We start from the raw sequence: 18,291 nt of genomic DNA on the forward strand, positions 1-18,291 counted from the left end.
CATCCAGCGCCCCCGACTTCAATCCAAGACCAGGACCATCGACTGCCCCCGACTACATTCCAAGACCAGGACCATCGACTGCCCCCGACTACATTCCAAGACCAGGACCATCGACTGCCCCCGACTACATTCCAAGACCAGGACCATCGACTGCCCCAGACTGTCCGATGATAACCCAACCCACTGTACCACACCTTATAGGTACGTTTTAAATAATAAAATCACCAATAAACTGTACAATCGTTTTAATTCAATATAATTCGATACATAACCTTTAGTATGATAGCAATAGAGTATTGAATTATCTTTGAACTCTATTGTTAAAATACTAGTAGTAATTACATACTTTATTCATTAATTTTATTTCAATACCAACTATTTCACAGTAAAAATATGAAATATATATTTATCTTTTTGTCACTTTCCTTGTACTATAACAAAACAATATATCATATTTCATTTTATTTCAAAACCAATACGTTTTACTATTTCACAGTCAAAATATGAAAAATATATTTATCTTTTGTCACTTTCCTTGTACAATAACAAAACAATATAGTATATAGTATATTCCTTATTATTACACTCTTTTGTTTAAAGTAAAAATATTTTTTTCATTAAGTGTTAGTATACTATTATTTTCTGTTTACTAGAAAGTACAGTGGGGTTGGTTATACCCCTGGCTATGCTCGGTTGTTGTTAATTAGGTTTAAACGTAAAAACAATATCAAAACAAATATTTTATAGTTTACGAAACTTATTTTTATTAAAAAACAATAAAAATTCAATCGCTGAAATAACAACAACTCTGTAATTTAATAAATTGAGATAAACTTTAAGGATCTTGCTTAAGTTTAAGTACTACTCACACCGAATTTTTAGGATTAATATATATATATTTTCTTTTTATACAGACTACACATGTGACGGTTGCGGGAGAACATTCTCCAGGAAGGATAAATTACGGAGACACACTCGCTTCAGCTGCAGGGGTAACGGATTTGAGATACTAATCAATCAGCCAGAGCCCAGCAACATCGTAGAGCCCTCACCCGCCCCACCATCCATCAGTCTGTCATCACCTCAGTCGACTAGTGACGAGGATGATGTTAATGACCAGAACGAAATTCCTGACAATTTGGCTCCACAAGGGTTCGAGGAGATTGAGACGGCGTTCAAAGGTCGACTTAAAACCTATTGTTTATCCGAGCCTGCCGAAAACACCGTCTCACTGCTGGAGTTCCTCAATGACATTCGAGATAAGGTAATCACACTCATGCGGACTATTTTAAATCACACTCATGCTATTAAGTGTAATATATTTGTAGAATGTGAATTTGTAAATGTTCATGGTGATACATGCAGGCGATCTTTCAAAACTAAAAATGTGCCTTTTTTTCAATCGTCTCACATTGACGAATTAGTGCAAGAGTTTATTCAAAATGTATTATTAGAAAAGGAAACATGTGAAATGAAAGGATCTGGCTGGAGCTTTATAAGGGTTTTGGACATGCAAATCCGTGTAAATGTCTATAGCCCGCTCAAAGGCAGTTCTTTCATTCAACTGCCGCATGATATCGCCATTAAAAAAGCAACGGTTAATGTGCTAAACGATGCGGATGAACGTTGTTTTGAATATTCAATACTTTCCAAATATTTTGATAATCGTCAATGTCAACTAACACCTAACATGTTCACAGCAGAAATTAGAGAAAGGGCAAATTTAAACTTTAATGACTTAATATTCCCTGTAAGTCTTAACCAAATCCGCACGTTTGAGCGCAATAATCCAGGTGTTAGTGTTAATGTGTATGGTCTGGATAAGAAGAAAAAGAATCATTTCATGGACCCGGACAAACACATTGTCTACCCTCTTCGTGTCGCAGATCGTGAGTTGGCCAATCACTTTGACCTACTCCTTATAACAAACGACGTCACTACCCACTACGTTTGGATCAAGAGCTTTACGAGATTGGTTTCATCCCAGCTGACTCTAGGAGAACATCGCCTTTACATATGTAAGCGCTGTTTTGCACACTTCGATAATCGGCCAACGAAGTTAGGTCTTAGAGGAGAGGAACGTCTTTTGGAGCATCAGCGATATTGTTTTAACAATGCTCCGTTAAGAACTGATCTTGCGGAAGACAAAACAATACATTTTAAAAATTTCGAACGCACTCAACGAAGTCGATTCACCATATACGCTGACTTTGAATGCGCACTCGTACCTCTTGAGCCTGAACAAACAATCGATCCTCCGCCAACTGTTCCACCGCCAGTATGGGATCCCGCATTAGCAAGAGGAGCACGTCGAGACCGACCTGGTGAAATGCACAATGCCAGAAATGTCCATGTACCATATGCATACGCCTATTACATTCGAGATGATAATAGAAATGTAAGTGATGGTGATACTGATGACAATGATCACACAGCTTTGACGTTCTCCAAATTGCGTTTGTACAGAGGTGAAGATGCCGCCCAACACTTTATCAAATCGATACGGGATGACGTACAGAAGATTGGTGATATAGTGTATGGGCAACGTCTGCCGAATGACCCTCCACGGTTAACACAGGTGGAAGAGGATTCTTTCCGCGAGCAAACAGTATGCTACATATGCAAGCGAGAATTCACAATACTCGACCCCCGTGTTAGAGATCACGAACACTCTCCTCCCTATACTTACAGAGGAGCATCACACCGTTCCTGTAATATCCGCCACAAGGAACAGGACACTATCAACATTTATCTCCACAATTTATCCAATTACGATGCTCACTTTATCATCAGAGAGCTATCCGTTGATAAAGGAAATATAAATGTACTCGCAAATACGGAGGAAAAGTATATCACATTCTCCAAACGATTTAAATATCCGGGAGCAGGTCGGCAAGGTGGTCTCAAACTACAATTTGTTGATTCCTATAGGTTAATGTCAAAAGCATTAGGGACATTAGCATCAATCCTGCCGGCCGATAAATTAAAAATTACAAAGTCACGCTACCCCAATCAAGAACAGTTTGATCTGCTTAGGAGGAAAGGGGTATTTCCGTATGAGTACATTTCATCGATGGAGGTGCTCGAAGAAGATGTCCTTCCACCAAAGTGTGTATTTGGAGAAGGAGTGAGTGATGCGGATTACGAGCATGCGCAGCGAGTATGGGAGAAATTTGACTGTACGACCCTCGGACAGTATGCTGATATCTATTTGGCGACTGACGTATTGCTATTAGCAGATGTGTTCGAGGGATTCCGAGAGATGTGTCTAACACATTACGGATTGGACCCAGCGCGTTATTTGACACTACCATCATATGCTTGGGACGTAATGATGTTCAAGACAGATGTTATCCTTGATACCCTACAAGATATTGATATGTATCTGTTTTTTGAGAAGGGTATTCGAGGTGGACTGACCCAATGCGTTACTAGACACGTTGTTGCCAACAATAAGTTTACCAGAATGGAAACAATTGGCAATGACCGAGACGGTCAGAACGCAGCAGCATCAAGTGAATATTGCGATGAAAGAGATGACGATACATTTATAATGTATTATGACGCAAACAACCTTTATGGGTGGGCAATGTCGGAACTGCTCCCTCATTCCGAGTTTGAGTGGTTATCACGTCAGGAATGTGACGACTTGGACATTGGAAGAATTCCAACAGATGGTGAATATGGATATGTGCTGGAAGTAGATCTAGAATACCCCAGAGATCCAGCACTGCACGATCGACACAGGGATTTACCATTCTGTCCCGAGATATGCAAAGCGCCGATTAACCAACTCCCATACTCGTTGGAGGAAATTATCAATAGTGGAGCAGGAAAATCGAAGAAACTAATGGCCACACTGATGGATAAGAGGGAATATGTAATTCACTATCGCTACCTACAACAAGCTATAGAGAATGGATTACGTGTAACTCGAATCCACAGAGTGATTCGTTTTAAACAGTCGGCATGGTTGAAACCGTACGTGACTATGAATACCGAACTTAGACAGCGTGCTGTAAATAAATTTGAGGTAGAAATGTTTAAACTTATGGTAAACGCTGTCTACGGTATGAGTCTTCAGAATGTGCGCAAACATCAAGATTTAAAGATTGCATCATCCCGCAAAACATATACAAAGTATGTAGCAAAAGCTAATTTCAATGATCGTATTTGGTTAAATGAGAATCTTGCCATACTGAATATGTCAAAAGTGCGGGTAGTACTGAGCAAACCCGTCTACGCAGGGATGTGCATTCTGGACCACAGTAAGAGGTGGATGTATGGTTTCCATTATGACATGGTAGATAGGTATGGAATCGATAGAATATCGATGATTTACATGGACACCGATGGCTGCCATTATTCAATACGTACTAAGAACGTATACCGCGACATGTTAGAACATTTGGACGACTTTGACACCAGTAACTATCCCCGGAACCACATTTGTTACGACGGAGGAAACGCTAGAGTTCTGGGGAAGTTTAAGGACGAAGCTGCCGGTGTGGCCATTAAAATGTTCATTGGTCTGATGTCGAAGCTGTATTGTTTCACGTATAGCATCTTAACGTGTGCGCCTGAAGGAGACAACGGAGATGGTGCCAACTGTATACCGCCGCCTGTGAAGAGAGCAAAAGGGGTAAATAGAGCAGTAGTGAAGCGTGATCTCACCATAGAAGATTATTTGAATTGTCTGTACAATAAAACTACTAAAAGTACAGACAATCAACGTTTTCAAAGCCGTCACCACATTTTATACACTGTTGTGGTGAAGAAGCGCTCACTGGCACCGTTTGACGACAAACGATACGTAATGCCAGAAGATGGTATCAACACGCTACCTTGGGGACACTATGCAATACCACCATTAAGGGTACCACAGATACTTGAGGGACCTTAACTACTGCCACTGACCCTTTAGTGGATACGATACTCTCCAATTGCGCCACAACCTCTGTCCCCATCATAACTGATATATTATTATTGATTAGTAGACCAAGGTCCGCATGAGTGTGATATTAGGTAGAGTTATTTATTGAACAGTCTTCATTAGTATTAGATTTTGAATACAATTCAAAGATGTTTTGATAAATAAATTCTTTAATTTTTTCCACTTCAAAGTCACGTGTAAATATTTCTAGTCACTGACTCCTCAAAAGTATGCATATATTTGTAAATAGTATTTTAGTTAATAAACAGATATATTTATTTCACAAATTCTGATTGTAATTATTTTCCTATCATTCATAGTATAATATTAGACTTTGAACAGCATTCATAGACTCTGAACAGAAATATTTTAATAATAAAGGGGAAAAAATCATTTTGTTTTCACATTTAAATAATCAGAGTCTATGCGCTTTAAACTAAAAATATGATAATAATGATGATGAACACAGGTAATAAAGTATAACAACTGAAAATATTGTTTGACAAAAGGAAAAAGTTTATTGGTAATAAAAAAATATATATATTTAAAAATATATATAATTTACAACAGTACAGTGATTAGTTTGTCTTGTGATACATTTGAGTAAAGAGTCTTTTGACGATTCTATCATTACGATCAGTAGTGTGTTCATCAAAGAGTTGAACAAAATCCATCATCTTCATACTGAAGTGTGTGCTGCAATACAGGAAAACCAAACAGTAGTGGGCGCAGACTGAAGACGTATCACCTTGAAGTCGGTATGGATTGTACAGGTAATGATGAGCGTTGTGTCGCAGGAATGTTTGATATAGTGGTAAGTATGGCGGTTGGCCGTAACTATCAAAATATTCAAGCATCCCCTCTCGATTCAAATAGAAAGCCACCCAGTGAGTCCCACCTTCATTGTGTGGATCAGTGTTTACAATTATTGCAGTGTGTGGTGAGATGCGTCGTGGGATTCTGTCAGCAGCGTAGACTCCAACATTGCGCACAGGAAGTGTGGCTAGATATTTTTCAATCTGTAGCGTGTTCATTCTACAGTATCATAACCAATAGTAGCAGTAGATGCTGTTTTTGTTGTACTGGTAGAGGTGCTAAAACAAGAACAGTAGTAGGATCTCGCATCTCCGCTGGTATCCAGACATTCGTCCAAATTTGTTGTCAAATGCAACCAACCACGTATTGCGACACAGTTGGTGAGCGCACATCGACTGTTTGTAGACTTGTGATTTCGACATCGTAAAACGTTTGTTGACATTAAATTATTGATTGAAGTGATTGATTCGCAACCAATTGCACCGATATCGATTACATTGGTAGTAACAAAGTCCATCACATGATGACGCTTTAAATATTCTTTCTTTTCCAATCCCTTGACATAAACCGACGGTCTTTTTGATATACAATCAGTCAATTTGTTAAAAAGTTCGTAGTACGCAATATCACCGAACTCCCATCGTAGTCCGTGGCAGTGTTTTGTGAGCCAGTAGCTTTCCCTCAGTTTTTCATCTGATAACTCTGATCGATCGTAAGGTGGTTTAGCAATATGATGCATAAGTAGTACGCCGGTGTCGGCTTCCAAGACGCAAACTTCCTTCAGTGTATATTCATTTTGATTGTCCTTGAAACATTGAATGTCCACAATGATGGGTGATGATATATTCAATTTCTTGAATGCTCTGCGTAAACGGTCCATCTCAAACGAATGTTTATTGAAGACTGATCGATTAACCGCCAAAGTCCACAATTACATTGCGCTGTCGATCAATCTCGATAACATTGTCAAACTCGGCATAAACCAAACAGTTGACAGTTTCGGTAAGCGCGTCGTCGAATCCGAGTTCCATTCGAACACTACCGTTACGCACCAGATTCCAATGTGTAGTGTCACTTGCAGATAAATCTGGTGTTAGGTCGAATGCCATCAGGCAGTATCCTTGACCAAAATCTTCCCTACTGATAACAGTGCCGGCATCGCTAAAATGTACACCAGAACCGGAGAACATCGAATGATATGCCATAACATATTTATCCTTTGATTTTTCAAAGTGGGGCTGTAACGGTTTTGATGGAACTTGTTCTCCGTCAACATATAGACAAAAGAAGTTTGTTTTAAAATGTTCGAAGTTGTAGGGATTCTTTTTAAAATCTCCATTGTATGCGGCGTTCGTAACCATTCCCACTATGACGCGTTTCGGCACTTGGCCGAGAAACATATTGTCCAAAGTCTTGTTACGTATTCCAGAGGGTAGTGTGAATGTTTTCAGCTCCACTCGTGTGATTGGATATTTTGCCGTACCAGTCTGGAGTGTTTTACTGTGCGCCAACAGTGCGGTGGGACTTATTTTGCATCTTCGAATCCAGAGACTAATATCGACAATATGTACCTTGAATTCACCAGCACTGGCCATAATGGAGAAAGCATCTTTTGATCGAATAAATTTAAATCTCAACTCTACGCCATTTAGCATGAACTTATTCTGATTGCAAATATCCACATGCAAATGTCCGAGCATATCAATCTCACGGCTTTTATTAGTTAGTTCCCGTCTCGCTTTGAGTCCTTCATTTTCTTCCGCACAATCGTTCATGTCAATTCCATCGTCAGTGTACCAAAGACTGCATGTTAGATGTGATTTTCTAGCATCGTATCCATAGTTCATTAACGTTTCAACATACGCTCGATATGCGTATGTGTTGTTTTGGGGAGTAACAAGTTTTTGATTCATAAACATATCAACTTGACTGAATAGTGAGTGTAACCAGTTATTGACCGGCCCAACTGTTTTCGCCTCTTCGTCAGTAGTGACCGCAGTTCCGCGTTAGATTTAACAATAGACGCGGTCAATTGTATCATTGTTTGTGAAAGGTCAGTGTATCATCACCATTACCCGGAACTACAAACTCTATTGGCGCATCATCGGTCAATGTGGATATTGGTTTGTACTGGACCCATTTGCCACTTTCAATACTCGTCTGCGTAGGTGGTAAGGAGAATAAATCCAGCTCGGTTTTGACACACTCACATGATTTTTGATGTAGGAACGACATTTTTTTCTCCTCCTTCTTTAACTAACTAAAAATATCAATAGACTTCGAATTTTACTGCGACGAGTACGTTTCTTCGGCAAAGTCACCTTCTTCCTTGGCTCTACTCCTCCTCGTCGTCGTATCCTCCCTACTAGTCTCTTGTGTTTCACTCCTCCAACTCCTTCTTCTTCTTCTTGATGTAGACGTCCGCACCCTAAGAAGTTTAGCCAACGACTGTGGTGTAACAGGCTTTCTGCCACGGCCACGCATTGCGCGTTTCGCGTTATTCTTACGCGTTACGCGTCGTTTCCTCGCGCCAATGTCGCCGCCTCCGCCGCCATTAAGCATAATACGTTCTATCTGTTCGTCAGCTTTACGTTTCAACGATCCAGTAAACTCTCTAAGTCGTAAGTTGGCGGCTGATTTGGATCTGTAATTTTACCACCTGCCAGATCGGTTAGGAATCCAACACTGGATCTTAACGCTTCTTGTCCCACCGATTTTGCTCCGGACTTGATCAGTGGCGCGATAGTGCGAATCATACCGCCCAGAAAACTACCGATTCCATGTCCTCGCTGATATGGTGCACCGTGAAATACTCGATCGATAGCACCGCCAGTCTGTTGTAATTGTTGCCGTCGGTAGTATGCCAAATAGGGATCATTCAGATTGATTATCATTATTGCTGCTGTTGCTGCTGCACTCTCCTAAAATGAAGTTTCACGTACGACGTTCCAAACATGAATGGCAGTTTTTTCCCTGTGTGATCCCTCAAGTCGATTTCCACTGTTTCAAATGTGGATTTCATAACGGGTACATAGTGCGGACTTGTGAATGACACTGAATTGTACGAACCGTACTTGTACGTATCTATATTGATGTTGACTATATTCAATAATGGCGCTGTAGTGTCGCCGATAAATTGTGGCTCTATCAAGTCGCAATACACATAAATGTGCGCTGGAATACCCAATGCGAGGTTTGGTGCTTTAGAACCAATCAATTCGGTAATATTGGGTTTTAATATATTTTTCTCGTCATAATCGAACCCAACTGCTGTGATAGTTTCTCACTCAGACTCACATTCGATACGTTTTCGTTCATGATCCTGAGTTTAACTCTGTTGATTCTCGTGTCGTATGAAAATTCCATATAATCGTGGATGTCTTCATGTTTGTTTATTGTATTCAATAGATCATCAAGATTCCTATAGTATCCGCCTGTAATTTTAACAGCGAACTGTTCTGTATCACGGATCGTCGATCTCGCTAGTATAACTATCATACTGAAATCGTATTGTTTCGTCATCAACATTGTTTTCATTCACCACAAATGAACAAGGATAGTGAATGTCCACCAAAGCCAACTCCCACTTGCCGTCTAATTGGATGTGTTTGGACAAGTGTGTGGTATAACTGGTCACTGTATTTTGTGGGAAATATTTCATAGAACTATTGCTGGGCAATGTCATAAAAAATTGACTGATACTACTAGACATGCTGTATATCGTGCGCAGCTACCCAAGAGTTAAACTCGTCTCCGTAACCTTCCCACTTCACTAGGTATCGCTTACTGTGTCCTCGACCTTTAGTCTCTATTATTTTATCAATCTTAAACAAGTGATTGTCGGGTAATGTAACTTTTTGTATTTCCTCTTCGTAAAACTGTCCATTCAATTCTTCACCATTGAGATCGGTAAGTGTGTACAAAGGTAGTGGCGTAAACACATTCACTCGATGTATCGAAAACACTTCTTTACTCCAGTTTGTCTCGTAGCCTTTGCTAAATCTCCCTTTCTCCCTGGCTATTCGAACTGTATCACCTACTTTTAGTTTTGGTTTCACTCGTCGTGGTATCCTTTTAAACATATGTTTTAATACATTGTAGACGACATGTTTGTCACCACCGTCCACGTCTACAGGGCGTAGTCTATTGCCCAAACTCCTGTGCACACTATTGTTGTACGCATTCACCAATTCTTCCAACACATTGATGTAACGATAAGTGTTTTTATGAGTCAAGTATCGCCACATACGAGTCTTCAAGGTCTTATTAACTCTTTCGATCACCCCGCTTTTGATATCAGGATTTTGTGTGGTTACATATTTAATTTTATATTTTTTAAACAATCGTACGGTCTTTCTACCTGTGAATTCACTCCCTTTGTCGGTTTGTAAGCACGTTGGTGTTTTATTAGCTTCTTTGAAAATATCCTCAAAAGCGGTAGACACCTCAGCACCTTCCTTCTTCTTTAACGGTCTAACATAAAGACGCTTACTAAACACATCAATCACTGACAGCAAGTAGTTAAAACCATCATTGTATTTGCTCAATCCTCGCATATCGTTTAAATCCGCCTGCCATAGTTCATATGGTCGAAACACCATATAAGGATTGCGTTTAAATCGTTTACGGACTGGTTTATGCAAAGTATAAGTGTCTTGTGTTTGTAACCAATCAACTATTTTACGTTTGGAAATATGTTTCTCTCTCGCTCCTCGTACTAACGGAGCTACGCCGCCATACGAGGCAGGATCGTTTGGATTATAATACAACTGTTCCATTGTTTACGGTTCGTACGGTTCCCAATTGTTGAGTGACTGCACAATCGAATCTTGAAGTACCTCTCTTCTCACTGCACGGTGATCAGCCACTTGCCTTTGTGGATACGGAGCGTGACCCACCCGCCTGACATATGCAGACTGTAAACGATCTGGTAATAAATATCTCCTTCGCCCTGTCACTGACAGCGCGGCTGCCCCCCCTCTTGCCCCATCATCAGGCTCATCCATTGTTTCTTCTACCGAGTCATATACTGATTCATCTGTTGCCTCATCAAACGTTAAATAGTCCAACGCTTGTTTGTTATGTATATATTCTTTAGGGACATTCATCAGTTTCAATGCGCTCAACATTTCGTTCCATCCTGGCGGTAATGAATGTGCCGCTCGAACTCGTACGATTGCATGTGTCACATCGACTAAATTGGATCCTGGTATTTTGTTACCCTGTATAATCACTTCAAAATTATCATTCCAGCTAATCAAACTGTCGTCGCGTGTTATGAAGCGCAATAAGTTTCGAGCGCTATCTTTATAAGTCTTTGAAAATGTTTCAACAATTTCCTCTATTTGTCCAGGGTAAACACGTCGCTTGTTATGTTCTTGCTGCCCATACTGTCTGTCTCTTTCACCAGCCTCGTTAATCTGATCACCTAGTTTGGTGTTCACAATGGGGATACTAACTGGTTCACGATTACTTGACGCTACGTTTAAAAAACGATGTAACACTTGACTGTACAACTTCCATTTATCACTATCATTGAGTTTTTTATTATTCATTATCTCTTCCATTTCGTCATCCAAACTTTTGTATGAACGTTCAGTTGAAAGTGACTGTTGATTAGCCGGCGATTTTAAACGATCAAATAACTCTTGTGGAACAATGACCATTTTTCGTGCATGCTCCATTATCGTGTAACTCTGTGTAACTTCACGCACGGTGTCTCAGAATAGAATGACAAATCTTTATATGTATGTAGACGTAGGAGTCACCTGATTAATACAAATTTTAGTTATTTAAAGCTGATTGTACAACTGCTTGCAACACAGTACTTAATAATAATGGGATAATAGTTCCACCTCCTTTTTGTACTAAATATTTGCGTTTTTTATTCCAGCATTCACCTCGTTTTACAATTCGACGAAGAGTAGTCTTGTGTCTTCGCAATTTTTGTTTTATCTTGTCTGATAGAGGAACGTTACCTCGTAACACATTGTAAATACATTCACAAACTGTACGAATAGTACTCAAGTTACACACTTTTAATAGCCCTTTGCGCTCTTTTGGAGTAGCCTCTATTAACACTTTGAGAAGCGCTCTGTCCTTCCTCAAGCACGACATGATGATAACTAAATTATTTTGTTTTCCTATTTTGTTTCGGCATATACACAAAATGATTATCATCATCTGGAAATATATTACTCTGTATTCGCATATCGTCAGGTGTTGATTGTTTCAGATCTATCAATAGGTAGCCATGTGGTTTACTTGTTGCATCGGTATATGCCTCCTCGATAAACTTTGAGTTTTCTGGATGGATTTGTCTAGCTAAACACTTGATCTGCACCCTATCTCTAGGATTCTTAAAACATACTAAGTAATGCGCATTTAGTGATATGTCTCTCTGGCCACGTCCTTGGTGGAAAATATTTTGAGTTATAAAAAACACACTAATATTCCTATGGTGACAACCTTTTGTAAATAAATCAACCACTATGTTGTTTGTTTCTCGCATCATATCATCTATTACCACAAGTATCGGTTGATTACCGTCAAAGTCTTCCATGTTTGGTAGACCTTCAATGTATTTTATTTTTGAGTTTAATGAATTACCAACTCCTCCTCCACCACCGCTACCATAATGCCAGTATATGCTAGAGAATAATGTGTCACACATTTCTGAAATATTATCAATAAACCTTGAGACAAACACTGATTTACCACTACCTGAAGGCCCCGCCACAATGGCGGAGAATGGGTGTGACCACTTCAAAGTCATACTAACTACTGATACCAATCACTCATTGCTTTAACTATAGTATTACCTTCGGGTATAAGTCAATCATTTTAGTCATGTGTTTATGTTTGTAAATAAATCAAAAATTTATTACTTACAAAAACTATCAAAATCTACATAGGTTATTTTAAGAATATATATACATACATTTTTTTTATTTACGTCTTGATGTTTTCTTGCTTTACAATATTTACACAAATTCCAACGGAGTGAATGATGCGCCGGGCCTGGGTGAGCGTTTCACCAAGCGAAGGCGATCTCCGAAACCGTTGTTGTAGCGATCGATGTCGGCATTGCTCACCACATCATTGAAGCGTCTCGGCAGATAGACTCTCAGGTAGTAGTCATCTCCCGTCTGGGCCTCAAGGATGACGATGATTGTCTCGCCGAATGGTGTAACCGCTCTCTCCATCATCGTTATTAGGTATGGAACCTCATCAATCAAGTCGGTCAGTCTGGTGTATGTAGGCGAGTTGTTCTTGCAGGTGTTCAATGCAGTCTTCAGGTCCATCGGTGTAGCCGCCTCAGTGGTCATCACGTTGTCCATCTCAGCAATGTTGCTCATAGTGTGTGTGTAGTGGAAGCTGACAGTGCTGGTGCTAGTGGTGAGGTGTTGATGAACTGGAGCAGACTGGCATTTGTCTCAGACAGACTGGGGCTTTTTATTCCGATCAGCGGCCATTTTAGTTGGTGGGAGAGTGGGGGTGAATAATAATGAACGCAGCTGTTTTAACACACGTGCTAACAAATGTCTAGAAAAAAGAGTTGGTTGTCATATGTGGATAGTTTATGGGCACATGTGTTCATTAATTCCTATAAACATGTCTATTGTTTTTTACGTACCACACGTTTCTTCGGTTTTACATCTAGCTCGTCACTTTTGCATGGTGTAACAGTTTGAGTTAATCCCGTGAGTTTTGGAGCACCAGTTTTTTTATCAACCCACATGTTTTCGATCTTTTCAATTGTTTCATTAACACTCTCTTGTACTGTTTTGTCTTTGTCCAAATATAAACCGCACATGAACTTCATGTCGACACCTTCATACACTTCTATTTTCAATAAAACACTTCCTTTGTTTGCTGGATTTTGCACTGCGTACATATTACCTTTATCCATCCATGATACTATGGGACAATCCGCTGGCGGCTTGGGTACCCATCCTGACTTTTCCATCTTGGTCTTAGCCGGGGGACTCTTCCTTTTCTTCGTACTACTTGTACTGTTTGTGATTGGAGTCTGTTGAACTGCGTTGTCCGTCATACCGTCTATCTCTTGCATAAATGATTGAATGTATTCGTCAATGCTGCAAGAGGGATTCATACTCACACTGTTCGGCTGCTACACTGTGACTGACGTGATATGCAATGAGTTAGGGGTGAGGTGAGCAAGCTACTGCAGGTGTGCCAACAGAATATTTTAATAATTTTTCAAAACATGACTCGTGGTTTAAATTTTGACACTCTCTTATATGTTGTAACCTTAGCAGAATAGGTTTACGTAATAATGTTTCAGTCTGTTTTATTCTTAGTTTAAAACGAATACTATCTAAATGTGAGTAGCATCTTCTGTCTTCATAGTCCGCAAAGTAAAATATAGTAACTATTGGACTTGAAAAAAATACATTTTTCTTATAATTTTTCGTCATATGTACGCTATTTTTGTCATTGGTTGATATTAAAGTTTTCCTCGTAGAATGTGACTCTTGCACGTACTATCGCACTTTTAATAAAAAGATTCCAACGTAGATCATTATTGATTCGTTTAGCTTTTTGTAATTTACTCATGGATATATTTATTACCACTCTTGCACTTCCATACATAATTATGTGTGTGTGAAAAATATCACTAGGGGGGGGGGGATATTGCAGCACTACTCCCACTACTTTCTCAGTTGGAAAGAGTGGGGGGCTCATAGTGCTCTTACAGACACGGTCATTCGACATTCCGTCATCAGGCTAGTAACATGTCTCACTTCCCTAGTGACATATCTGACGAACAGTTAGTTTCTGCTTGTAAGGCCGCAGAAGAAAAATTTACCACGGAGGAATATAAACATTTGGATGACGAGTCGTTGGAATGGACCATACGATGGTCAAACACTTCGAGTCAACCTAGAGATGAGGGTGAAGCTCAGCAACTGGAGATCATCAAGCAGAATCTTCGATATATGAGTGCTGAGCTAGAGCGCAGAAGAAAGCTGGAGCGTGAAGAAAACCGCATGATAATGAAGATGACAGATGAAGAGTTTCTGAGATGGTTGAATAGATAGTTAGTTTAAGATTTTGTAATAAAATATTAAATAAATAGTAATAAAAAAAATATTAAATAAATAGTAATAAAAAAAAACAAAAAAAAAACAACAAACAAACATACAAAATAAACTGTTGGTCCAGAATCCACAGTGATGCGGAAATAACCTCTCACTAGGAGAGAAGTGGTGTCCCATCGTCCTTCCCTCACCACCTGTTTCAACAGATTAACGATGTCTAGACAGGGTGATTAATGTGTGTGTGGGAAGGAACGATGGGGACACCCCTTCTCTCCTTGTGGTGACTGCCACTATTGCATCACTGTCTTAGCTATGCCAAGACTGTATGGAATAGTTCTAATTATTAGTTTGTTTGTTGTTTTTTTTTGTTGTTTTTTTGTTGTTGTTTTTTTTTATATATATATATTTTTTATTATTATTAGTTTACAAAACTTAATTCTACTTTAATTACTACTTAAATCTACTCCTCCGTGTCTTCTCTCCGCTGTATAGATGCGATTATTTCTTCCACCATGGGGATAAGGGTTAGTAGGTTACTCAACCTAGCCTCCTCCTCGTTATCCCTAGGTTGAGCTAACCATCCTTCATTTAGTTCGGTTGTTGCCTCCAAATGTATTTGGAGCAACTCCTCCATCGACAGCACATTGATGACGTACTGTTGGTCTTCCCCCTCCTCCTGCTCGACGTTATTATCCTCCAATTCAATCCTCGCTTCGATGACGTCAGCACTCGCGATAACCTCTTCATCCGTGATGGATAAATTACGCTCGCCATGCGTCTGCTGAGTCGCCGCGGTCTCCAATTCGGCGTGGTGTCTTGCCACTGCTTCATCAGCGGCAGCGATGAGTTCTTCGTCGGAGAACATGTTGTCTGTGAATGCTTGTAGTGTGGAAGCGCCGTAGCTACTCCCCTACACCAGCGCTCCAAGCGGCAGTGTTATGAAACACACACGCAAGCACACACACGCACACACCAACACACCCACACACACACACACACACACACACGCACACACACACACACACACGCACACACACACACACACACACACACACACACATACACAGGGAAGGGGAGGAATATCCTCCGCCAGTTAGTTCCTTCCCCCTGTGTCAACAGATTGATGAAGTCTAGACATGGGATTAGTGTGTGTGGGAAGTATCATCACAATGATTTCTCACGATGTAAAGAATAATTACACTTAAAAAAATTAAGGAAGGGGGAGAAGTACCCTCTGCCACGTACAACATGTGTATTAATTAGTAATTACACATTGTCGAATAAAAAAAAAACTAATTGTAATTACTCATTACAAAAGAAAAAATTGTAAATACTTATAACAAAAAAAAAACTAATTGTAATTACTGTACTCATTACAAAAGAACAAATTGTAAATACTTATTAAAAAAAAAAAAAAACTAATTGTAATTACTCATTACTGATAAAAAGCTAATTGTAAATACTCATTTAAAAAAAAACTAATTGTAAATACTCATTACAAAAACAAAAAAAAACTCATTGCACGAAAAAAAAAACGCATTACACAAAAAAAAAAACTCATTACATAAAAAAAAAAACTAATTGTAATTACTCATTGTAATTACTCATTGTAATTACTAATTACCTCCGGTCCCACTCCGCCCTATATGGTACCGGGCAATTAGACCTACTTACGTATTAGTCTTCACTGTCTAATATTAACCAATTCAACTATTTCAACTTACCTTTCTACTTATTAGCAATTTTTAAAACGCGTCATTTTTGCACACTCCACATAAATTACAAACATCTAATATCTACTAAATGTGAACAAATTATAAGTTTCTATTGGTAATATGAAAGGAAGAGGTTGAAAGTTTCAACAACTCTTGCTAAAGACCACAGATGGACGATCTGTTGGCGTTGTGCCCAGGAGTCTGCTAACTGCACTTAGCCGTGCACTTTGTTGCAGAGTTAGTTCCAGAAACTTGTATAAAGGGTTCATTAAACTCTCCCACTGGTCTCATTGTGTTAATTAGATTACAATTCATTTGGCTCCGATGTTTTTCTTTCAAAGATTGAAGCAAATTCAACTGTGGTTGTTAGACTGTAAAGTGGCGTAGATTTGCTGAGCTGAAGATACTTGTAGCCATATTTACTAAACAATTAATGCAAGAAATTCTATCTTTTTTAATTTAAACTTTTTCCTAAATTTTTAAATTTTCTAAAGTTCAAAAATTAAAAAAAAAATAATTTTTTTATTATTTTTTTATCTTTTAACCCTTTTCAAGTTTTAAGTCTTGTAAACTTATATAGTTTTTAATTTTTACTTTTTGAGTTTAAAATCTATAATGTTTTGTGTCAAATATTTGTCAGTCAAAATACACTGTCACCTTAATGATTATGATAACCTTATACCATGATGAGATGTGAAAAAGTTCAAAATACGCAAAAAGTGGGTGACGTGTACCATGCATATTACCATAGATAAAACATACTCCCTTAGATATTACGTAATTCATAAAACTTCAACTATAGAAGTAGAAAATATATCTGAACAACTTCTTCCTAAAACTGACGTTTGTTGTACTGAGTGATTTTTCAGTCAATATAGACGTTTCACTTTAAGAGTAGTAGGAGAAATTCTGTTTTAATCACTTGCATTTATTAGAATAGTTTTGAGGCCAAACATACAATTAAACGCATTTTGTAGATCGATCAATTTCCACCCAGATTATACCATGGAGACGTTTTTTAGATTTTCGTAATGGATTTTTTTTAATTCATGTAATTATTTAAAATTCTGTTCTTCACTAAGTAATTTTATTAAAATTTTTAATTCAAATATGTATAAAATATCTTTTAAGTAATGTAATAATTGGATTTTTTAAATTTGGTTTTTAGTGCATACAAATTTAACGTCCAACATATTTAACTTTTGATTTTGTGGTCAACTCATAAATGGACCAGAGCCCAATTTAATTTGTTTGCCTAATTAATAACTGTAATAATTGATTTGACAATGTACAGATAAACAGTGGTTGAAAATAAATCGGTGAACACTGTGATATCGAAGATTCTCTCATGAATATCAACCAGAAACGTTCTAAAAGCAACGTCAATCGTATATTACACCAACATTGCACCAATACATGGGTTCTGACCAATATATGGACTTGCACCAACATTAGATCTGACAGTTGACCACTTCTCTGAAGGAACTTACATCTGGTATTGACACCTGTCTGAACCTCATGTGTAGGATATCTACCTCACCTTCATATGATGTGAGGTCTCTAAATAGTCAGGTGGGATACTTTTTCTATCGACAAAATTACTTTTGGTGTAGACTATTTTGTACAGATTTTATGTTGAATGAAGCAAATAGATAATAGTTGTTCATGAATTGAGGCAAAATTGAAGGTTAAGTATAGATATTTTTGCGTAACTAATGCAATCATTGACTATAGATAACTTGGGTACCTGCGTATTCACTGG

The 18,291-nt window shown here is 38.6% G+C and overlaps 2 protein-coding genes across 2 annotated transcripts; one reads left to right on the forward strand and one right to left on the reverse strand.

Annotated features, from left to right (window-relative positions):
- Nucleotides 1-25: 25 nt before the first annotated feature.
- LOC128982649 (uncharacterized) lies at nucleotides 26-4,903 on the forward strand. The gene is made up of 3 exons (XM_054401597.1): nucleotides 26-201; nucleotides 915-1,264; nucleotides 1,826-4,903. The coding sequence occupies exons 1-3, from the start codon at nucleotides 168-170 to the stop codon at nucleotides 4,901-4,903; spliced, it is 3,462 nt and encodes a 1,153-aa protein (XP_054257572.1). The 5' UTR covers nucleotides 26-167.
- Nucleotides 4,904-6,660: 1,757 nt separating this feature from the next.
- LOC128982647 (uncharacterized protein F54H12.2-like) lies at nucleotides 6,661-7,596 on the reverse strand. The gene has a single exon (XM_054401595.1). The coding sequence runs from the start codon at nucleotides 7,594-7,596 to the stop codon at nucleotides 6,661-6,663; it is 936 nt and encodes a 311-aa protein (XP_054257570.1).
- Between the last annotated feature and the right edge of the window lie 10,695 nt (nucleotides 7,597-18,291).

Source organism: Macrosteles quadrilineatus, unplaced genomic scaffold (genome assembly GCF_028750875.1).
Source record: "Macrosteles quadrilineatus isolate MER2022 unplaced genomic scaffold, UCM_ALF_1.0 Scaffold_891__1_contigs__length_26898, whole genome shotgun sequence".
Lineage (NCBI taxonomy): Eukaryota > Metazoa > Arthropoda > Insecta > Hemiptera > Cicadellidae > Macrosteles > Macrosteles quadrilineatus.